The sequence below is a fragment of the Xyrauchen texanus genome, chromosome 35 (assembly GCF_025860055.1).
Source record: "Xyrauchen texanus isolate HMW12.3.18 chromosome 35, RBS_HiC_50CHRs, whole genome shotgun sequence".
Classification (NCBI taxonomy): domain Eukaryota; kingdom Metazoa; phylum Chordata; class Actinopteri; order Cypriniformes; family Catostomidae; genus Xyrauchen; species Xyrauchen texanus.
Genome location: NC_068310.1, coordinates 36367952 through 36392490, shown reverse-complemented (window position 1 = coordinate 36392490; position 24539 = coordinate 36367952). Strand labels below are relative to the sequence as shown.

The 24539-nt window shown below is 40.0% G+C and overlaps 2 protein-coding genes across 2 annotated transcripts in view; one reads left to right on the top strand and one right to left on the bottom strand.

Moving 5' to 3' along the window:
* LOC127628690 (dolichol kinase-like) overlaps nucleotides 1-831 on the bottom strand; it is a 3480-nt gene extending 2649 nt beyond the window's left edge. The window contains exon 1 of the mRNA XM_052105483.1: nucleotides 724-831. The gene's annotated coding sequence lies outside the window, so the exon portion shown is untranslated. The remainder of the gene's footprint in view (nucleotides 1-723) is intronic.
* Nucleotides 832-1032: 201 nt separating this feature from the next.
* Nucleotides 1033-24539, top strand: nup188 (nucleoporin 188). Its single transcript, XM_052105480.1, has 44 exons — nucleotides 1033-1069; nucleotides 2106-2160; nucleotides 2452-2525; nucleotides 2678-2762; nucleotides 2984-3064; nucleotides 4397-4441; nucleotides 4687-4779; nucleotides 4864-4983; nucleotides 5429-5640; nucleotides 5725-5839; nucleotides 6085-6285; nucleotides 6371-6460; nucleotides 6725-6790; nucleotides 6919-7038; nucleotides 7240-7366; nucleotides 7453-7626; nucleotides 7854-7980; nucleotides 9442-9529; nucleotides 9613-9689; nucleotides 9797-9911; nucleotides 11276-11396; nucleotides 11875-11941; nucleotides 12050-12175; nucleotides 12273-12406; nucleotides 13776-13882; nucleotides 14109-14315; nucleotides 15874-16043; nucleotides 16123-16192; nucleotides 16546-16613; nucleotides 16702-16897; nucleotides 17004-17078; nucleotides 17189-17274; nucleotides 17373-17518; nucleotides 17613-17785; nucleotides 18721-18921; nucleotides 19276-19368; nucleotides 19465-19617; nucleotides 19859-19996; nucleotides 20104-20178; nucleotides 20979-21185; nucleotides 21347-21478; nucleotides 21581-21633; nucleotides 21736-21865; nucleotides 23996-24539. The coding sequence occupies exons 1-44, from the start codon at nucleotides 1044-1046 to the stop codon at nucleotides 24173-24175; spliced, it is 5199 nt and encodes a 1732-aa protein (XP_051961440.1). The 5' UTR covers nucleotides 1033-1043; the 3' UTR covers nucleotides 24176-24539.

The following is a 24539-nucleotide window of genomic DNA, read 5'->3' as shown; positions in this document are numbered from 1 at the left end:
GATTATGTATTTTATAAAAGCTAAAATGTCACCAAAATTATGAAATAAACATTTTAAAATGTATATGGCCGTAATTGTACATGTTAGAAATGAAATAACAGCATTGTAAAATGAATAACCGCAATAGCTGAAAGATTATTTACTTCATACTGTATGTAAGCAAAATAGACGTTATAACTGAAATATACCCAAATTAATTTAAATTAAAATTAAAATCGAAATCTAATCATAACATCGTGGTGTATCGCGATGAATATCGAATCGTGACATTTGCATCATATCGTGAGGTGGCTGGCAATACATTGCCCTAATAATAGTGTAGGCTACTAGATTTACCTCACTGTGACTTAATTTAAAATGCCATGAATAACAATATAATACAGAAAATACTATTAAAAAAGATGGTTTGACATCATGCACCTGAATCATTTACAAGCACATTCGATTATTAATGCATGGATATAATGCAAATTCATCCATGTTATGCCATTTGAATAGGAATTGTCGGTTTTAACACATAATCTGAATAGTAAGGGACATATCCAAAGCGATTCTGGGTGATAGTATTTGATAGAATTGATAGTCTTTGACAGAAGCAGAGAGAGTGACGGGCTCTTAATGCAAGATCAAGTAGAAATAACAGCTAATTCACTGCTATATAAGAGCGTGCACTGTAAGTACACACAGAAAGACCAAATAACACCAAAGGACGGTTCATCTTACCCCTTTCGCCGTAATTTAGAAGCGTAATCTTCCTGATATGTTGCTGTGACTTGTACTTTGTGCGGTCATGTGCTCACCGTCTGTCGAGTGGTGGCAGCCATGCCAGTGACGTCGTTGTCAGAATAATCACATTGCAAATGTCAAATCACAAAGACGTCTTATTCAATATTTTTCTGTATGGTATTGCATTTTAAAATGGTTGGTTTAAATGTCAAATATTTTTTTCCTATAGTTTATGGTTTTATTAAATGTTTAATTAAGTCACGTGATAGCTGCGCGCTCGTTGGTGTTTGAGGGCTAGTCACGTGATCTGGGTAAAGATGGCGGACTCGGAGATGTGTGTCAGGTAAGACGGAAGAAAGAGAAACTTACTGGGGTTGTTTTCAAAGAGCTTGAGTGAAACGAGTTATGGGAAAAGGCGTCGATATTTTAAATATCATAATCAGTCGCAAAATCTGCGTGAAAGGTGTCCTCAAAAATGCGTTTATTTGAAACCTATGGGCCGCACGAGTCGGTCGCGTGCGCTGGCTGACAGACCCGCGCTACTGATATTCAAATTTCAAATGTATTCTGGCAGTTTATAACGGGAGTTAAAAAGCTGTTCATACCCTCTTTGAATTGAAGACATTAATCTTGAGTATGAATTGACATTTATATTTGTATTGATTGTGTTGGTGAGGACAAACTGTTGGAGAAAGTCTTGAAAGAGTTTCATTGTGTGGTTACCCAGGGATATGTATGATGGCTAGTATATAAATAGTTTACGTAGGATATAAAGGTATAACGTTTGGACCTGTAAACAACACAATGGCACCTAATGTGTAAACTTTGAGTAGAATCTCCACAGTATGTATGAAGGATAAATGTAGTGTTTTTGAATACAGTATATTGAGGATGTGACGACTCAATTGTGACGAGAAAGAGGGCGTGGCCGGGTCGTAAGGATGGCCGCCCGGCCCCGCCTTCCGCCTCGTCACAATTGATTATCTGTACACACTTACAGCTAGAATGCCAATGATCTACAAACCTGTCATTGCTGCACATGGAGGATTTTTTTATGAGAATACTTTGAAACCGTTTAAGAAGTTCTGCACATTTATTTCAAACTGTATTAGTAATTTTTCACATTATTAATGTCCTCCAGACTATACATTGTGGTCAGTTGAATGCCACTTTGGGGAATAAAAGTAGCAATTTCTCTCCATACGAGCAAAATCTGTACATTATTCCAAACTTTTGGCCACCAGTGTATATATTTACAATTTATAAATCCATATAGCCTATATATATGTACGTGGTTTAGATGTTGTGTCAACACAACGTATGTTAATGTCTGTGAACTAGTGAATTATGACTAAGTGTCTAAATATATATTTATTTAGGAGCAGCCGGGAGTTATGGACGATCTTGCTGGGGAGATCTGCACTTCGAGAGCCGGTAAATTAATTTACTAATCATTAATTTTTTTATATGGTTTTGTCTTTTAATAACTGCATAAATGCGCAGTGCTTGAAATTATTTTTATTTTTTTAAATGTGCATGTACAATTAAAATGGCCTGTTACAGATTGGTTAATAATCTTTTATGGTACTCCGTAAATTATATAGTATTCTATAAGCTGAGCAGGTAACAATTGAAAAAAGGCTTGATAATGAAGCTGAAGGTTGATATATAGTATTGTGTATGTGTCTCCTCTCTCGCCTTCATCTCTGTTGATTAAATTTACAGGCCCAAATCGAAGCGGAATTAGATCGGAACTGGGAGAGACTTCTGCAGGGTCTGTCCTTCTTCAAACCACCCAGGTAATGCTTTCAACACCTGGATATCCTTGTATTATTTAGATAATACACGATTAGTGGTCTCATTGATGCATGATATGCATAATAATTGTTCTCAAACGGTTGTTGATTCTGTTTAATAATGGTATGACTGAATGATTAAATGTTATGTGCAGCACATCGGCCGCAGACAAGCTGAAAGCCGATAAAGACACGGCACAAGCTCTCAAAGAATTTGGCCTCAGAATCAGTAAACTGCTGGTAAGTACTGTGACTGGATTTTTGAGGCATGCCATAAAACACATCATGGGCACATTCTTACGCTTATGTAGACCATAGATGCTGTCTAGCTAGGCTGCTCACTACACGGTCATTATAAACACACATACTGACATAATACATATAAACACGGTGAGTCTGACTGGATTGAATCTTCAGGGATAGAAAAATAGCTGTTATTTTTGTGTTTTTTTTTATGCCAGGGTTTGGATGAACAGCAGAGTGTCCAGATTCTTCAGTGTTACCTCCAAGAGGACTACAGAGGGACTCGAAACACACTCAAGGTGAGATTTCATTGTTCCTCTATTGCTAGTCTCCGCATCAGACAACACATCCATGTAGAGGTCTGCATGGGACTGTTTTTTTCCAGTTTCTATCCCACAACCGAACGTTCCCTCTGAATTATACTTCATGTTCACCCACCCTCTACAATGATTTTCTTCCTGACCGGTCCCGTTCTCAATCCCGCATTTGTTTTCCACATAGAGCCATACAAACAACTAACCCCTAGAGTCACAAGATCGAATCCAGGGTGTGCTGATTGACTCCATTATCATTAATGGACTCCATTGAGTCATTATCGGACTTTAAATTGCCTGCTGCAAGCAACACTCTCATTATTATACATAGGCCAACGGTTTATTTGTGAGATGTTGTGGACAGTATTTAGAGTCTGTTGCCAATTCTTTATGTTGGGGTGTCGGACAGACAACTGATTGCTTTAATAAACTGTTGCAGAAGAAAAAACTGTTGGATGCCTTGAACTAGGCTACACATTGTGCACCCACAATAATCTTACAGTTATGCATTTTTAAGCACTCTGGTTACACTGAAGTGCATCACTGAGCTCGAGATGCTCAAAAGTTGAGTTGTGCCCTAGATTGGAGCATCTCATTATATTTCTCCTATTTAGTTTTTGTGTATTTATCAGTTTTCTTATTGTATGGTTGCCCTTAGCATCCACATATCCCCCAGAAATACATCCACTAAGACATGCAATTGTGATATGATATTAATATTTACCATCAGTGCTGATGCATAATAAGAAAATGATCAAATAATCATAAATGCTATTTTTTTCTTCTTTTCACACCGTAAACTACCCGTTAGAAACTCACACTGTGGCATCCCTAAAATATATATATATATATATATATATATATATATATATATATATATATATATAGTTTTTAAATCAATTGCTCGATTAATCTGTTATCAGCTTTCTTTTTTCGGCTTTCTATCTTGCTTCTGGATAGCCAACTAAATCAAGCAGTTCTGTTTGGCTGCTAAAAACAACCATATGGCTCCTAAAAGTCAATGGCTTTATTCATTTATTAATTAATTTGTTTCTAGAACCCTGAAAATGTCAAGAGCGTTTTTCGAAATGTACAAGCTCTGATTGGTTTGTATTATGAACCACTTTGTTCATTATACAGCTATTAGTGTGATGTCATCCGTTTTATCTTGTCATGCTGTGGTTGATAATTTAGTATATTGGTCAGACAGTCTCTTCCTGTGTTAGTGGATGGCACCAGACTTTATGGGAACATTAAATATCTGGTTGCATGAGATTCATATGCTTTGGTTAACTGTCCTCTATTTGGTCTCATCAGGCTGTGCTACAGGATGAGAGACAGAGTCAAGCTCTTCTTCTGAAGGTGAGAACATCTCGTGTCTGTCTGCTTCCTGTATCTCATCTCTTTGTATTTAGGCCTTTGCTAATGGGAAAAAATAATAATAATGTTTTAAGCAGATCTTTTTAAAGAAAGTACAAGTAGCACCATAAAACCGTAACAACAGGCTTTTTTTTCTTTTGTGAGAATGTATCTGGAAAATGCATCTTCCCTTTTGCTATGCACTCATATGAATGCCTTGAATGATTTGTGGTGTTGTCATTGTACAGATAGCAGATTACTACTATGAAGAAAGACTTTGTGTGCTGCGCTGTGTGTTACACCTCCTCACATACTTCCAAGATGAAAGACATCCATACAGGGTAAACTGACAATGAAAGATCAACTGTTATACCAGACAATCCAGAAAACTTGAACCTAAGGTTGCTTCATTCCTCTCTCTTCAGGCCGAGTACTCCAACTGTGTGAGTAAACTGGAGAAAGATCTAGTGTCCAACTGCAGACAACAGTTTGGGTCACTAGCCAAATCAGAAGCTCCGACATGGGAGACGCACGGAAACCTGATGGTGAGAGGATGTTTGAAATGTCTGCTCACTTTTAGAGCAATATTGCACCAATTTCAAGACTATATGAAGCAGAATGGTGAAGTGGTACATTTCCAGTGAAAAAGGAATAGTCATACAATGGGACTTTTGGGAGATTGTGAAAAGTGAACTATGGTATTATTTGTTATTATTTTTCCCGCCCTTGTATATTTACATCAGCAGAATAACCAAGATAACTATCAAAGAACTATCTGGGTCATATTTCACCCCAAAATCAAAAGATTTTGGTAAGTTTTACATAAAGAACATGAAGACCATTTGAGGATCGTGATGATTGTTTTTATCGTGATGTAATTTTAATATGATAATTAAGCAAATATAAATGCTGTCGATTGAACTTAACTTGTATTGAACCCGGAATATTCCTTGAATTTTAATAGCTGTCTTTCTCCCTCTGTCTGTGTAGACGGAAAGGCAGATGTCCCGCTGGTTTCTTCAGTGTCTGAAGGAGCAGGCCCTGCTTCTGGAGATCTTGTTCCTGTATTACGCATACTTTGAGATGCCACCCACTGACCTTTTGACCTTCACACGCATGTTTAAAGAGCATGGCTTTGGGCAGCGGCAGACCAATCGACACCTCGTGGACAAGAACATGGACGCTCTGGTTGATCGCATTGGGTCAGAACACACACATTATCTCACTCTCTGACTCTCTCTCACACACAAATGTTTTAATTATATTTATTATTTTCTTGTTAACAGGTTTTTTAGTTCTTTGATTCTTGTGGAGGGGATGGACATTGACTTCCTGCATAAATGTGCTTTGGAGGACCGAACAGAACAGCACCAGTTTTACGACCAGCTGGATGTTTGCAAGGTAACACTAAGGACAAATCAGATTCAGCTGTGATTTACCAATCATAGTCGATCAGTTGCAGAAAACATAATGGTCCAGTTGCGACTGCTAATATGTGTTTTAGTATTTTAACCACTTTGCACATATAATGGTGTACTCTCTGATAATATAGACACACGGCTTTCTGTATTATTTTACGTTCTGAAATTTTCAGGCGATTTGCTTTCAAAAATATGACTAGATTTCTCACTCGTGTATATGTGCAGGAGGTGGATCAGATGCTGTTGACATTTGGCGACATTTCTCATCATGGGCCGGTTCTGTTGGCTTGGGTTCTGCTGCGACACACGCTGCGTCCAGAAGAGGTGGGCTCTGTGATCAGACGTCTGGGACACATCACACTGCAGCTTGGGGTCTTCCAGAACCTCACCAACATGTTGCAGGCACTCGGCAACACTGGGAATAACGTAAGAACAGCTTTCACCAACTGTTTTATGTCTAATGTAAAGGCATTAGGTGAAATAATGTTTGCTTCATGTGAACTTTCTCTAGTGTACAGCCAGTACCGCACGGATGTGTATTTATGGTCTCTTGTCTTTTGTCATCACATCTTTTGAAGAAGACACACTTGGCAGCCAGCAGGTACAAATACACACAGACCAACAGACCCCACACTATATAGGCGATATACAGTCGTTATTGCTTTAATAATCACCTTTGGTTTGCTCACTGGGTGCCTAAAGACAATTGTTTTTAAGGCATTATTTTCAATTGCGTTTTCATTTAAACCACACAATGAGGACTTCACAGCATCATTTTCTGTAAAGCTGCTTTGAAATTCTGTGTTGTGGAAAATGCTATACACATAAAATTGACTTCATTTCATTGATTATTCTTTGTCAATAGCACCTGATCAATGCAGCATGTGAGGTTCTCGCTGCTCCAAGTCTGGCTGAACTGTTCTGGGAGTCGGTGAGTTGCAACAACAAAAAAACCAGACATTTAAAAGGAATGTTTTCTACAGTTTGCAGAGTTTATCACTTCGTCTGCTTTGAAATGACCCTGAGATTTGACCTCTTGACCTCTGGTGGTGCCTGCAGAAACCGAACATGGGTCTGGGTGTGATTCTGGACAGTGCTGTGGGTGTGTTTCCATACAAGACCGGACCTTTACTACAGCTACTTACTGCCCTGCTGTCTGACAAATCTACAGCTAAGAAGGTACAAACACGCAAAGACGTTTTATTGCCGTTATTACAGGGGTTCACATTAATAAATATTGCATTCAGTGGCCCCCAAAAATATTTGGATACTTAAACTGCTCTTAAACCAGGTTGCATTTATAAACAAATTGTATTAGACGTTTTCTCAGAACTATATACAACAGATTTCTCTCTCTCTCTCGCTCTCTCTCTCTCTCAGGTATACACCTTCTTGGATAAGATGTCGTTCTACACCGAGGCCTATAAGCACAAACCTAATGACGTGATCTCCAGAGATGATGGCACTCTATGGAGGAGACAAACTCCTAAACTCCTCTATCCTCTGGGTTAGTGCACAGAAAAGAAACAATCAAGTGTGTATTTTGTGTCTGAAGTCTTTTTGTGAACTTTTTTGCATCACCTGTGTTGTCAGGTGTGGGGCAGACGAACCTGCGCATGCCACAGGGCTGTTTCGGGCAGGTGTGTGAGGGGAAACAGCTGTCTTTGGGGGAACAGGGTTTCTTGGTGCGCTGGGACTATTCCTACAGCTCCTGGACCCTCTTCACCTGTGAGATTGAAATGTTGCTGCACGTCGTCTCTACTGCAGGTACACAGATAGTCGCACATCTTTCAAAAGAAAAGTGGATGAAAATGCATCAATGTTTACATGGCTAATGCAGTGTATTTTATTGGATGTTGAATCCGTGTTTGATTAGATGATGAAAAAATGTATTTGATTGGATGCTGCTACTTTGATTTGATATTGTATTTGGATGATGCAATTGAGTATTTGAGCAGATGTTTATGTAGAAGCTGTTTGTTTTTTTTTTTTAGATGTGTTAGCTCACTGTGAGAGAGTGAAGCCCATCTTGGACCTGGTTCATAAGATCATCAGCACTGATTGGACGGTGTCTGACTGTCTGCTGCCGCTCACATCACGGATCTACATGCTGCTGCAGAGGTGAGATATACACAAACGTGTTAACATTAAAAATGACTCACTAGTTGATTGATTCAAGTAAAATTCTACTATTTAGTGATGTCAAATGTACAGGTATGTTGGTACCAAGTCGGTACTAAAATAAATAATGGTGCCACGATACCAATATATTTGCAATACGGGTATTACCAGCACCTATTTAATTCGGTCCCAGCGCACTGTGCGACTGACAAACAACTGCTTTTAAATACTCAGACAAAATTAATGCACAATTCATCATATTAAAATCATGATGTGTCCTAGTGTGATTATTAAACCACGGAAGACTGTAATCTTAGTCTGCATGAGCTGCATGCTTTAAAGTGAATGTGTGAAGTAGACCGCCCATAACTCCAAATCCTACAGAATTATGTGCGCAGTGTGTTCTATGAGATGACAGAGCAGAGCACTAATCAACTGTGAAGCGCAGCACATGCATGCATCACCTCAAAATTAAATCTTGATTTAAAATGAAAGTAGATGCCTGAAATTGTGACAATTATATTTAATATGAATAGTAAAATGTAGTAATAATAATACTTATAATTAATAATAACAATAACAATTAAGCAGTACAAGCAGCCGAAATGGGCTTCCTCAGAAGGGTGGCGGGCTTCTCCCTTAGAGATAGGGTGAGGAGCTCAGTCATCCGTGAGGAGCTCAGAGTAGAGCCGCTGCTCGAAAGGAGTCAGTTGAGGTGGTTTGGGCATCTGGTAAGGATGCCCCCTGGCCGCCTCCCTAGGGAGGTGTTTCAGGCACGTCCAGCTGGGAGGAGGCCTCGGGGAAGGTGGACTAGGTGGAGAGATTACATCTCCACACTGGCCTGGGAACACCTCGGGGTCCCCCAGTCAGAGCTGGTTAATGTGGGTCGAGATAGGGAAGTTTGGGGCCCCCTGCTGGAGCGGCTGCCCCCGCGACCCGACTTCGGATAAGCGGTTGAAGATGGATGGATGGATAATTAAGCAATATATAACAAAGCCTGAGTGTTCTACTGAATAGTAGTTTAGTTTAAAAAATGCAGTGGTATGAAATGGTTAAAGTAATTTGCTTCGACTTGATTTAGACAATTATATTAAATGTTAAATCATGAAATTATAAAATAAAATGGAAAACACCAGATTTGGGAAAAATAAAACGGATTTCTGTTTTACAGGACACATTTATTTTAATGTATTATTTACATTGAAATGTATCTTTTTAAACAGCGTTTCTGTTGGACATTACCAAATTAGCATATTATTTCTGTGGTATCTATATTGGCATCGAGAACTGTGAAATTTCACTGGTATCTGTACCAACTACTGAAATTTTGGTATCGTGACAACATTGATACTATTTATAATTTCTCTCTATTCTAAAGCTGTGCATTTGAGTTGTTTATTTTTATTTAAAAAACACTTTACCTTTGTGTTGGCTTGAAATGATGAAGTTTTTGTGTGACAGATTGACCTCCGTCATTAATCCCCCGGTAGACGTGATCACTTCCTGTATCAACTGTCTTATTGCTCTGGCCGCTCGGCAGCCTGGAAAGGTAAATGCTTAGTTATGTGGATATTAAGTCAGTGTTTTATGAAGCCATTCGCTTTTAACTAACTACCTCTCCTCTTGATTAAGGTTTGGTCCAGTCTGCATCACACAGGGTTCCTTCCATTCGCCTCCACCCCTCTGACTAACATGGCGCAGACTATCAGGTGATGCATTCAGAGTCACAGAACATAGGGAGCAACACATTCATGTATTGAAGTCTCTCCTACGGACAAAAAGGTGTGAAGGGTAACAGTTGTTTGCTGTGTTTCAGTGCGGAGGGCATGAAGGCCGGTAACTATGGCAACCTACTGGTGTTGATAGAACAGCCAAGAGGAGAGTACAGTGTGAGCATCGCCTTCTTAAGACTGGTGTCCACACTCGTTAAGGTAACGCACACACAAGACTCTTTGTATTTTTCCTACTAACCCAAATCCTTGGGACCTCATAAAGGAGCCATGTTCTAAACTTTTGTCCTCTAATAATGTCAATTTAAGGTTTCTTGCACCAATAATAGTCATAATTGATGGTACATTCACGTCATGTCGGAATTAGCCTATTTATGAGACTCTTGTTTTGTTAAAAAATGTGCAAGTGTTTGAAGAACTATTAATTACAAGTTGTAAACTGAATTGTATGAAAACTCTGACTTGACTGTTGTGATGTCAGATAGAAAGAAGCAAAATTGCAGCAGCCACAACATTAAAACCCCCTCGTGCCACCAAAACTGCGCCAACCCGCATCTCAGAATAGCATTCAGAGATTATATTCTTCTCACCACAATTGTACAGAGTGGTTATCTGAGTTACCGTAGACTTTGTCAGTTCGAACCAGTCTGGAGTTCCATCCACAAAATGTAGTTTTTGGCACCATTTGGAGTAAAACCTAGAGGCTGTTGTGAGTGAAAATCCCATGAGATCAGCAGTTACAGAAATACTCAAACCCGCCCGTTTGGAACCAACAATCATGCCACGGTCATCAATGCCATTTCCCTATTCTGATGGTTGATGTGAACATTAACTGACGCTCCTGACCCGTATCTGCATGATTGTATACACTGCTGCCACATGATTGGCTGATTAGATAATCCCAAGGATGATTGTTGGTGCCAAGTGGGCTGGTTTGAGTATTTCTGGGATTTTTACGCACTACAGTCTCTAGAATTTACTCCGAATGGTGCCAAAAGCAAAAAACATCCAGTGAGCCGCAGTTCTGTGGACGGAAACGCCTTGTTGATGAGAGAGATCAACAGGATGGACGGACTGATTTCAAATGACAAAGTTTACGGTAACTCAGAGGGGGACCTACACAATATTAGGCAGGTGGTTTTAATGTTGTGGCTGATCGGTGTATATTTCCATTTGATTTGCCATTTTATTTTCGCCTGGAGTCACCTGGAGCACTTTCATTGTTCTTAAAAATGTTGCAAGAACTTGTAGATGTGAAGGAATATATAAAATATTTTGATGTCATCAAAAAAGAAGCCACACATCTTTCTGTTTCGGCGTATTGAAAGTTGCCTTAGAAACTAATGATTACTGAGTTTAGGGCGGACAGGACATGAGGACATTAAGTTATTCAGACAAGACATGAACACAACATACGTTTTACATTGCCTGTTTGCCCCTTTTGAATCTGTTTGTAAATTATGGAAGTTGTACATTTTCGGGCATGTCTGTGTAGTACTTGAAAATGCTATTTTCCATGTAAGGCCCCATTAAATTATTTTTTACTGTTTTTTGTTTGTTCTCAGGGTCAGTTGGGCAGTACTCAGAGCAGAGGACTCATCCCATGTGTGCTGCTGGTTCTGAAGGAGATGCTGCCCACGTATCATAAATGGCGATACAACACGTATGGAGTCCGAGAGAGGATCGGTGAGCGACACATAGGACTGACAGATATGGCTAAAAATATTATCACAATGGTTTTTTAGTTTTTGTATTGTTATTGTATTGTTGTAAAATACATTCTGTGCCATTAATGGGGAATGAAATGCATTCCACGTGTTTGCTAGACTTCAAGAATGTATGTAAACATAACTTGTTTGTTTACTAGTAAATTCCACAGGGTAAGCTACCTTTTTAATTTGAAGTTCAAGATGTGTGCTCTGTTTATGATTTAATCCTACAAAAGGTGTGTGGCCTGTTTTTGCTAATGGTTCATAGTCTTCAGCGGACATTTTTGTCTCCATTAATGTTGTTCTTCTTAGTTTTGGTCTGACGCGTATCAACTACGTAACCCGTGCATGACACACTTGCTGTAGCCAAATGCTGCGTTCCAGATGAAGTCGGAGGAAATAAATGCATTTAATGTCTTCAAACTCTTTGCTCATTCGTTCTCTCGCTCTCTCAGGTTGTCTGATTCTAGAGCTGGTTCATGCGATTCTCAATCTGAGTCAGGAAGGGGAGTCAGAGGGCAGGTAAGAAGAAGAGGAGGAGGATACTAATCTGCATTTTAGCTGTTTTTCAGATAATGATTCTTGCCATTATTTTCAATATTCTCATGCTCACTCATGTGACCCTTACAGTGCTCCCAGTCTTCAAACACTGTGTATCTACAGTCTGGCCAATACAGAAGCAGGACAGGCGGTGGTCAACATCATGGGCGTGGGAGTGGACACTATTAACATGGTGCTGGCAGCGCAGCCCAGCAGGTACACAATATATGTGTGTGTTGGACCTTTTATTATAATCTCCACGTCCACCAGTCAGTGGGTTTGATGGTAAGTGTGTGTTTGTTTTTGTCTGCAGTGGTGGTTCTGAGGGACCCGGTCAGGTTCTGATCCAGACGGTGAAGTTGGCGTTTTCAGTCACCAACAATGTGATCAGACTTAAACCGCAGTCTGATACGGCCTCACCACTGGAGCAAGCTCTAACACAGCACGGTTAGTACGCACACACTTCTTTGCATGATAAGTATAAAGTATCATACTAAACTGTCTGATAATCCTTCCCGTAACAAACACTTGACCTGTCCAATCCAAGTTTAGGGATGTGCATGGGCAGTCTCTATTCTATTGCAAGCATAGAATAACCAAATAGTGATTTTGTTATTTGAATAGTCTGCAAACCCAGTAGTGTAACTCCACACACATGACAATACTAGCGTTCGCTGTCTCACAGAAATGTGAACTTAGCCAGGCAGAACATTTAGGCTCTGTTGTGCTGTTTAGTCTCATAGATCATTATGATAGCTATCAATAGCTCAACTTTATTCCCTGCTATTTTGAGAACTATATAGTTCACCCAAAAATGAAAGTCCTCATAATTTACTCACCCTTATGATATCCCAGGTGGGTTTGACTTACTTTCTTCACCAGAACACATTTGAAGAAAATATCTTGGCTCAGCAGGTCCTTAATATGCATGTGAATGGTGATCAGACTTTTCAGATATGGACATTCAGCATATAAATGTCATCCATACGTTAAATGAATGTCTTCTAACGTGATACAATCGCTTTTGGTGCAAAAAATAAATAAATAATTAAGTACTTTTGATCTATAATCCATCGCTTCACAAGAGCACTGAGTATTCGCTTTTGGCTTGTTACTGACGTAAACTTACATTCTCCTCTCGGTTGAGATATACAGGTGTGGCAGGGCGCCCTCCGCTTAAGCACACAAACTCACCATTGTGAGTAAAGAAACTGATCAAGATCCAAAACAACGAAGCTTCTGTACAGCGTTCTTCCTACTCCGTTGTATACAGTGCTGCTCTTCCAGGTTTGATGCACATGCATCAGTTCTTGCAGCCAACGCGATTACATCACGTGCATGCCTTGGCTGATGGGAAGTGATGATTTAGAGTTCAAGTACTTTTCACACTAAAAGTGATCTTGTCACTTTAGAAGACATTAACAGCTGGAGTGACGTTTATGCTCCCTATCTGTTTTCAAAAATAGTATCACCGTCCACTTGCATTTTAAGGACCTATTGAGCTGAGATATTAATCTATATTTCTTAAAATGTGTTCTGCTGAAGAAAGTAAGTAATATCACGAGGGTGAGTAAATAATGAGTGAATTTTCATTTTTGGGTGAACTATCCCTTTAATGCACATCCATTGCAATGAATTGCATTAATTCCATCTCCCGGCAAATAACCATTCGTGCACCCTCAGTGGTTAACCAAATATTACAAATGCTTACCAAACACATCCCTATTCAAGTTCAGACTTTTCTAGCTGGCTGAATTTGTTGATTTGTCTGAATCTAGTGTCTGATTTTCACATAACTGTCACATGTGTCTTTCAGGTGGTCATAGCAACAACCTGATCGCTGTGCTGGCGAAGTATATATATCACAAGCACGACCCAGCACTGCCACGACTTGCCATACAGCTACTGAAGAGACTCGCCACGGTAACAATATTTTAATATTGATGCCCCTAAATGTTCCCTCAAAGCTTGTAAAACTGAAAAAGCTTAATTGAGTACCATATAAGGAAAACTGCCTTAAATGAGAATGAATAAACAAAATTGTACAGTTTAGGTTAGTCCCTAATTATATTTAGTTTTAGAACAATCGAATTCAATTGAATATCATAATATATGGAAACAAATGTGCTTTTGTATGTGATGTGTTAAGGTGGCTCCCATGTCCGTGTACGCATGTCTGGGAAGTGACGCTGCTGCAATCAGAGACGCATTTCTGACACGTCTGCAGAGCAGAACTGAAGACATGCGCATTAAAGTCACCATCCTGGAGTTCCTCACCGTCGCTGTAGAAACACAACCCGGACTTATCGAGCTCTTCCTCAACCTGGAAACCAAAGATGCCAGAGAGGGGACAAAGGTCAGAGGTTACACAGAAATACCCTTTAAACATCAAGACTTTGTTGGAATGGAAAACTAGTGTACTGCATAACGCAAAGTATACTGTGTGTGTGTGTGTGTGTGTGTGTGAGAGATATATGTATATACACTCACCTAAAGGATTATTAGGAACACCTGTTAAATTTCTCATTAATGCAATTATCTAAATCAACCAATCACATGGCAGTTGCTTCAATGCATTTAGGGGTGTGGTCCTGGTCAAGACAATCTCCTGAACTCCAAACTGAATGTCAGAATGGGAAAGAAAGGTGATTTAAGCAATTTTGAGCGTGGCATGGTTGTTGGTGCCAGACGGGCCGGTCTGAGTATTTCACAATCTGCTCAGTTACTGGGATTTTCACACACAGCCATTTCTAGGGTTTACAAAGAATGGTGTGAAAAGGAAAAACATCCAGTATGCGGCAGTCCTGTGGGCTGAAAATGCCTTGTTGATGCTAGAGGTCAGAGGAGAATGGGCAGACTGATTCAAGCTGATAGAAGAGCAACTTTGCCTGAAATAACCACTCGTTACAACCGAGGTATGCAGCAAAGCATTTGTGAAGCCACAACACGCACAACCTTGAGGCGGATGGGCTACAACAGCAGAAGACCCCACCGGTGCCACTCATCTCCACTACAAATAGGAAAAAGAGGCTACAATTTGCAAGAGCTCACCAAAATTGGACAGTTGAAAACTGGAAAAATGTTGCCTGGTCTGATGAGTCTCGATTTCTGTGGAGACATTCAGATGGTAGAGTCAGAATTTGGCGTAAACTGAATGAGAACATGGATCCATCATGCCTTGTTACCACTGTGCAGGCTGGTGGTGGTGGTGTAATGGTGTGGGGGATGTTTTCTTAGCACACTTTAGGCCCCTTAGTGCCAATTGGGAATCGTTTAAATGCCACGGCCTACCTGAGCATTGTTTCTGACCAAGTCCATCCCTTTATGGCCACCATGTACCCATCCTCTGATGGCTACTTCCAGCAGGATAATGCACCATGTCACAAAGCTCGAATCATTTCAAATTGGTTTCTTGAACATGACAATGAGTTCACTGTACTAAAATGGCCCCCACAGTCACCAGATCTCAACCCAATAGAGCATCTTTGGGATGTGGTGGAACGGGAGCTTCGTGCCCTGGATGTGCATCCCACAAATCTCCATCAACTGCAAGATGCTATCCTATCAATATGGGCCAACATTTCTAAAGAATGCTTTCAGCACCTTGTTGAATCAATGCCACGTAGAATTAAGGCAGTTCTGAAGGCGAAAGGGGGTCAAACACAGTATTAGTATGGTGTTCCTAATAATCCTTTAGGTGAGTGTATATATATAAGTATATTTTAAGTGGCATGTAATTGTAAATTCAAATAAATTGTCTTTTATTCAGTTTTGTGTAATATATGAACTTTAACCAGTCTGAACAAATAATGAGTCAACTAGTAGTACAGTAGAAAGCTGATCTAATCGCACCCCTCGTCTGAGAAGCTTGATGGATCAAAGCAGTGTGTAACAGTCTGGTTTTGTGTGTGTAGGAGTTTTCTTTAGGTGAGTGGAGTTGTTTGTCAGTTGTGTTGGAATTGTTGGACTCTAAACAGCAGGGGAAGTACTGGTGTCCTCCACTGCTGCAGAGGGCAGCACTCGCCTTCCTCCACGCGCTCTGGCAGGACAGACGGGACAGCGCTCTCTCTGTTCTCAGGACCAAGTGAGTCTCTTTCACATACACACACACTCAAGCATTTAACATTAAACTCTTCTAACCATTTAAACTTCTATCGTTTCAGAGAAAAATTCTGGGAAAATCTCACCGCTCCTTTATTTGGAAACTTACCACCCCCATCGGAGACCACAGAGGTGTGTGTGTGTGTATGTTAAGTTCTTGCTAACAAATTAGGTTCATTTTGTTTGCAAGACAACATGAAATCAAAATGAAGCCTATTTACAGTACTTCAATAAATGTCTGTGACCATCTGAGATACATTTTGACGTTTTGACTGATTCCTGCCTGTGCTAAACTAATGACCACAAAAATAGGGTGTTTTGGGTCATTACCAATTAGATCCTAACTTCAAGTCCCGTCCTGCATAATTTCCTGCACACTATTCAGTTTAATTTAGAAATGTTACATTACTCGTATGTTGCAAATACTGTTTCATGTGTCTAAGTCTGATTGATTGAGCTTGTTTGATGTTGTTGTTTTGATGTAGCCATGTGTTCTGGAATCTTGTGCTTTTGTGATGAAGATAATTGCCCTTGAGATCTACTATGTTGTCAGGTATCATATACAACGTACACACACATAATATGTTCGCCGTCTTGTCAACATGTTATTAAATCCATGCTCTCTCACTGTCTGTGTCCAGTGGTGTGTTGGATCCGTCTCTGAAGGCAGCTTTGGAGAGTTTCAGCACTAAGCGCCGTTACGAGTTCTGGTCAGATTATGTGCGTGATTTGGTGTGTTTGGCGTGTGATAGTGAAGAGGAGGGTCTCCGCTCGCTCTCTGAATCTCAGATGCTCATCTCTGCATGGAGGACACTCTTAATACTCTCCAGCAGTCATGTGAGATGAACTCCACACTCAACTCTCCACTATTCTACCCTACATGTCACAGTGTCACGGTTAAAGTGCTGTTATTTATCATTGCCATTCCTGTATGTGTGTGCAGTCTGAAGTGATGCATCTAAAAGATTCTGTCAGGCATAAACTTTTTATGGACGTCTTGGAAGGAACCAAAGCAGCAGTGAGTGTCTCAAACACACTACCCAATTAATTGTTAAACAATCAGATGGACACAATAGTATGTTTGGTGTGAATGGCCCCTTACACTTCATCTCTCTCTCTCTCTTTCAGCTGTTGATGTCTCAGTCTGTGTTCTGTCTGCGACTGGGATCTATGATGGTCACGTTGCTCCTCATCCTACTCAAACAGTGGAAAAGGTGTGCTTGTATGGATGTCATGTGTCTGTCTGTTTTTGTGTGTATGTAGAGTTTTAACTCTTGATTGTTCTCTCTCTCTGTGCGTGTGTGTGTGTTAGTGTTCTGGTATCAGCTCCAGCTCTTCTTCCTCCTCTGTCTCTGATGTTAGAGAGCGTTTTACATGCTGAACAACAGCTGATGGACCGAACCAAAGCCAAACTGCTCGCAGCGCTCATCTTAGTTCTGCAGATACAGGGACTCAACGGTCAGTCAGTGTGTGTTTATATGTTTAGAAAGAACACACAGTGATTCAATCAATTGTGTCTGTTTAAATGGTTGTTTTATGGTTTTTGGTTCAGGTGGAGAGATTACCCAGCTGCCCCAGCTGCTGTTATGTGTGTGTGAAATGGTTCAGGATGAGGCCCTGGCATTGATCGACAGCACACGTCACATGCTCAAGAAAGGTGACATTCAGGAAGACAGCATGGAGACTGACAGTCCACACAGCGTCCAAAAAGACCAGCGAGACTCTGTGAGTGTGTGTGAAGAATGAGTTGTTTGCATGAGTGTACTACTCATACTAGTTTTGTAGTATGTATACTGTGTACAGTATGCAGATTGTCTGCATGCATGGAATATCAGATGACCTTTTGTTGTATACTGCACATTATGATGCAATACTGTATACTACAATGCAGTGCGCTTAACTTCCCGTCATGTTTGCTGCTTGACTCATTTTTCGATCGGATTGTCAAAAGTTGACATTTTTACGAGGGCTGTCGATTTAAGGTGTTAATACAGTGCAATTTAATTATATAAAACGAAATTGTGTTTAATAGACTAAGGCAAATGATCATGCGCTTGGACTGTAATTCCTACCTTCAGAGCAATTCAAGCTTGAAGTACCAGCTGTTATCAGCAGGGGGCAGTAAGCAAAACTCCAGCTGTATAGTCAGCACGCAGCTGTACAATCAACCCACACTCAGGCTCGCTTGACATTATTGCGTTCAAACACAGTGTGATGGAGTGCAATTGTGAATGCAGGGATCTCAAGACATGTCACTAACTAAACACAGCGACCTAAAAACGCTGTTTATTACACAACCAAAATGATGCACCCAAAGCGTATGTCTGATGCATGAATAGATGCATCCGTTGAAAAGCCCTTATAATAATTATTTCTCAGGATGGATTGTAGGCCAATGATAGGCTTTTTAAATTTTAACCAATTTACAGCCCATATTTTTACATAAAATTACATTAAAAAACACACACACAAAATAATGTATTTTCAACACAATGAGGTAATTTAACAACAATGTAGCATAATTTAGTTTAAAACATTTGTTGCATTTTAGATCACATACTATTGTTTTAAATAGTAGGCAGTACGGAGTATGTACTGTGCAGTATATTCTGTTCTAAACATGGCCAATATCTCTCTCTCTCTCTCTCGCTGTGTTTCAGGTGTGTGTGTTGGCTCTTCATCTGTCTAAAGAGTTGTGTCGGGCTGATGAGGATGGTGAGCAATGGCTGCAGGTGGTGAGGAAGCTGCCAGTTCTGCCATCAGTTCTGAGCGCTCTAGAACTCAGCCTGCGATCTAAGCAGAACCTGTACTTCACTGAGGCGGCACTTCATCTGCTGCTAACAATCGCAAGAACACCACAGGTACACATTTACATACACTTGAGGTATAGTAGAAGTCACTCAGATAACTGTTCTTGTAACCACAAACCCTCATTCATGTTTCTTTCTCTGGTGTTATAAGTGTATTAGGGATATCTGATTCACTAAACAATCGTTCTTTTTCATTTGATTCAGTCCAGCAGATTTGGAAAGTGTTTGTGTGTAACTTCACTGTAAAACTTTGACTTTGTTGACCTGTTGAGAAACAGCATAATTAAATTATGTATTTCACAAACAAATGTAAAATACTGTGCACTGGGACACTTAAGAATGAACTGATGGGACAAACTAATCCTCCAGTTTTTTCTCTCTCATGTTATTCTTCCTGGTCTGTAGGGGGCAGCAGTGGTCGCAGGTGCTGGAGTGATTCAGAGCATCTGTCTTCCTCTCCTCAGTGTTTATGAGGGTCCGGCTAATGGAGCTACTCAGGTACAGCCTTTTAACTACAACATGTTCATTGCTATGGCTACTACTCCTCTAAAACAAATATATGACACCTATTTAATCCCCATTTCTCTCTCTCAGGCGTTTGTGCGTAAATCTCAGGACGCTCCCAGTTGGCCGGGTGTGTACAGATTGAGTTTGTCTCTGATGGAAAGCCTGCTTAAAACTCTCCGTTACAACTTCATTAATGAAGCGCTTGACTTTGTGGGGGTTCATCAGGAGCGCATATTGCAGGTGTGTGTGTGTGTGTGGTCTAAATATTTCTTGGCTGTATTTTGAGTTCAGTGATCAGTAAATGTTCTGTGTTGATAAACAAGACTACTGAATGCGTAATAGAGTCGATCTGTTTAGCAATAATGATGCATGAAGTTTCACATCAGTCTGGATTCTATCAACGTGTATCTATGATACAGATTGACTTCATTGCCTGTTGATAATCAGTTCTTCTGCTCAAACATGTGTGTTTGTGTTGTAGTGTTTGAACGCAGTGAGAACGGTTCAGTCTTTGGCGTGTCTGGATGAGGCCGATCACACGGTGGGCTTCCTGCTCCAGCTCTCTAACTTTTGCAAAGAATGGCAGTTTCACCTGCCGCAGCTGCTCCGAGATATACAGGTACACACACACACACACACACACACACACACACACACACATAGTCCACCTCTTCAGTTTTACTAAATGAGAGAATATCGTTTTAAATCATGTGTTATGTGTTTCAGGTGAATCTGTGCTATCTGTGTCAGACGTGTACATACCTCCTTCACAGCAAGAAAATGCTCGATCATTACCTACAGGTATGCAACAAATCACTTCCATGTTGATCAGTGTTTTAGTCCTAACCAGCATTGATCACTTCAACACATTTTGTTAGTTGCTTGGTTTCTATTTTTCTTGCCTTGTGCTGGGCAACTGCACCCACTGTGAAATCTCATTGGTCTAAAATTAAGCAAAATATTTAGCTTTAGGTTTGGGAACTTAATAGTCAGTGTTGTCAGATTCCTGAACGAATCACTCTTTTGAGCTGGTTCCTTTGACTTTACAGCACAGCCATCGTAGCTTTATTCCCAAACAAATCACTAAAATAGCTGGTTCTTTTAAGTGAATGAAAAACGTACTGAACTGGAAGTCTTTTCAGTAGTGGCTCAGCGGTTGAGACTCTGGGTTAATGACCAGAAGGTCGGGGGGTTCAAGCCACAGCACCGCCAAGATGCCACTGTTGGGCCCTTGACCCTATCTGCTCCAGGGATGCCGTATCATGGCTGACCCTGCACTCTGACCACAGCTTAGCTGGGATATGTGGAAACAAATACATTTCACTGTATATATGCAAAAATGTATGTATAATGTGTGACCAAAAATAATTAAATAAAGGCTTCTATTAGTTTCATCATGTCCGACTCAAAATAAACCAATAGTTATTAGTGTTATTTGTACTTGAGGCTTGTGAGACTTAAATCAGAGTAATGGTATTTTACTGGATGGTTGTTGATGTGACAAATGAAAGTTAGTCGTTGCACTGTATCAACCAGCACAAACACACAATGATTGTTGTTCGTTGGGTATTGTGTGTAATTGAAGTGAACTGTTTGCTTAGGCAAAGAATGGGGAGGGGCTTCCCCAGGGACCACACCCACAACGTGCTGCACAGCCCGCCTCCAAAGAGCAGGTGGGCGGAGAGATTGAGGAGGCGGAGTCTAAAGCACTACAGGCAGTTCAGTGCAGCCTGTTAAAGATTCTCAGCAAAACTCTGGCGACATTACAACACTTCACACCAGACTGCTGTCAGATCTTACTTGACCAGGTACACACACACACACACACACACACACACTTTACAACATTTGTTATTCATTAATTTTAATGCATGAAATGCCTAATGAATGCTTATGTTTTGAAACCGTTAAAAATACTGGTGTTTTGGATCTTAACAGTGTAAAAATGTATTGCAAATTTGTGTTTTAGTCCATGGACCTGGCGGAGTACAGAACTCTCTTTGTGTTGAGTTTTACAACTCCTGCGTTTGACTCTGATGTGGCTCCGTCGTTTGGAACGCTGCTAGCCACCATTAATGTGGCTCTGAGCATGCTGGGAGAGGTAGGACAATGTTTTTCCTTTTTTAAGCCTTTTATCTAATATAGAACATGTTATGTGGGTCATACAGTTTGTTTATATAATGATCTGTTTTTCCGTTTGTAGATTGAAAAGAAAAAAGAGCCAGTTTTCTCCTCCGAGGACACACAAGCACTAAAGTAAGGAGAAGTGATTTTAATAATAAGCTTTGTATTTCTTAATTAGTCTGAATGTAATGTTCACCAGTTTGTCAAAATAAACTTCCTTCTCTCTCATTCTAGGTCTTTGTTGATGTTCTCGATGGAGAACTGTTTCTATGTGTTGATCTCTCAGGCTGTTCGCTGTCTAAAGGATCCTTCAGTTTCACCCAGAGACAAACAGAGACTGAAACAGGAGCTCAGCTCAGAGCTGGTGAGTTATCAAAATCCAGAACAGAGAAATTAGTTGATTTGAAAAGGAGAGTGGGACACATTGGCTACGTACCAGCATTTTGGGAGTGAAAAACCTAATTAAATGCAGGACCGTATTCCATAAATTATCATTCTTTGTGTGTTTGGAACACTAGAATCCTACTACACACATAATTGACAATAGTAGACATGGGCATTGAACCATGAAGCTGGTTTTGGTGGCTAGCCAGTAAGTTTTAGTTTAGTTTACATCAACCCTGGTTTTAGGTGCCATGAATGTGGTTCGGCCTTTAGCTGTGTTTATCACCATAACTTGTACTTCACGGCTAACAAATCGGCTGCGAGTAAAGTGACATCCCTGACACAATGAGGTCAGTTCCCCATCTGTCTTAAAGCCCACTTTACTCATCGAAATCAACTAAATCGACTCTTCATGATAAATGATTTCAATATATATTTTGAGCAGATGTAGTCTTATATTTTATCCAAACACACTGTAATTGTTTTTCCATTTACCTAATCTAGCCATAAAATATCTATGAAAATGTAAACATGGGCTCAGGATGGAGTTCACCAAAATGACCTGCCATTAGCTTCCAGCCAGACTGAGATGCTCCTCATGTCAGCTTGGTCAAAGGAGGAACAACACTGTCTTAAAAAGCAAAAGAAATCTGCCCTGAAGCCGTTTCCATTCAGAAATGTGTTTATCGCCAATTCGACACCCAGATGTCCCTATTTATTTTTCCTCCGAAGTTTGGATAAAATGTATCAGATTATTGAGACAATTCATTGAAATTAGTCAAGCTTATTGTCATTTTAATTTCACAAATAAAAGCAAACAGAAGAAGAGGACTAGCAAACACAAAGGAGCAGATGGGCATCTAATCTATAGCATCTCCATGACAACTGCTTCATGTCCCGCATATTTCTCCAGCAACTTTTAACCACCAACTGAACTTGATTATCATCTAAAATGTATATTTTCTGAAGCAGTAAATGTGATCTGAGGTAAAGAGGGTTAGATTTAAAATATTTAAACGTTTAAACATTTTCAAAAGCTTGTTTTCTGAAAGTGAACTCGGCATTGGATAAATAGTTCAGCTTTTTACCTGATATTGTGTATTTATTCTTAATTTAAAACATCTTTATGCACAGAAATTATGTTTTTTTTGTACTGTGGGCTACTTCTGTGACTGCCGTCTATTATTTTGAATAGTGTGGAAAAGCTACTTTAAATCACAGTATTCATCGGTTTATTTATTAAGCGCAAACAGTGGCCATGTATTTGTTCAACGTGCACAAGATATTTGTGTTGGCACTCCTGGAAGTGTTATGTTTGCTGATCGGCTCTATATACCGTAAAGATCATTCCATAATCACGTACAATAAATTGTCTTTCAATACTCTCGTCATGATTAACACAGGCTAACGATTGGGGCAAACTCTGTCATGTGACAACATTTTTGCATTAATGTGTCGACATGTTAGCGCTAACGTGCGTCTCCATCAGCTTTATTTTGATGCGCTAAAAATCCTTGGATGGAAACGTAGTTATAGACGTCATTAGAATGCAGAATCATAGGAAGGTTCTTATAATAAAATCATATATGCTCTTGTTGTGCTTCTAGATTAAATGGCATTGTTTTAACTCGTTTGGTGGCGATCACTCAAACACTATTTAAGTGAGACCGCAGTGTCGTAAAAGAATATAGCTAATACAACGGGTCTGTTCAGAAGGTAAAAGTTATTTGGTGGTTCAGGGCAGAGGCATCCAAGCCTTATCGTGTTAGTTTTTGTAAAAGTAATGGAGATCTGTTGAGTTGCATTTTAAACTTTTAAGCTGTATATGATGTTCTTGTGCTCTCTAGGCATTTACATTTTGAGATCGATGCGATGACATACTGCTATAAATGGTTTTTCAAAGATACATGAAATGAACACTGATTACGGAAGAATCATTAAAGATTTCTAATTTAATCATCTCGGTCAATATGGTGTCAAAAAGTTATAATGGTTGCTAGAGTCTCGTCAAACCACCCGTCTCTCCAACACTTCTGGAACCTCATTCTTTGTGGATATAAAGCAAATGGTAGTTTTATCTTAATTTTTTTTCTCCTTTTTTCCCCATCAGAGTACATTGTTGTCTACATTATTTCGATTTTTCCGGCGAGGTTCCCCCTCCTCCCCCGCCAGCGGTTTGCTTCCCTCACCGCAAACCAAACCACACACACCGGGATCCAAGGGCACGCCGGAGGGACAGGAGCCTTTCATCCAGCTCGTCCAAGCCTTCGTCCGGCACGTTCAACGCTAGATGAATTACATTACACGCCGCAAACTTAATGCTCTGATCAGAGCTCAGTACTTGGAAAAAGCTGACGATTCAGACATCTGAATCAAATTGTAAGGGATTTGTTAAACTTCACGAGAATGAATCCGTTTGAGTGATTCTGGGTCTTTATGGTGCCAAAGATTCTTGAGCAATCTTCCTCTAACAGCACCTGGACTACACAGAGGGTTTTTTTTTTTCTCATTACGCATTCAAACATGTTCTTTTCTTCTGGGTCCTTTGTAGTTACATGTATATAATACAAAAATGTTAGACTTTTGCGTTATCATATGTCATGGGCTTTTTGTATGTGCCATATCAACCACAATAAACTAATAATGATGCACAG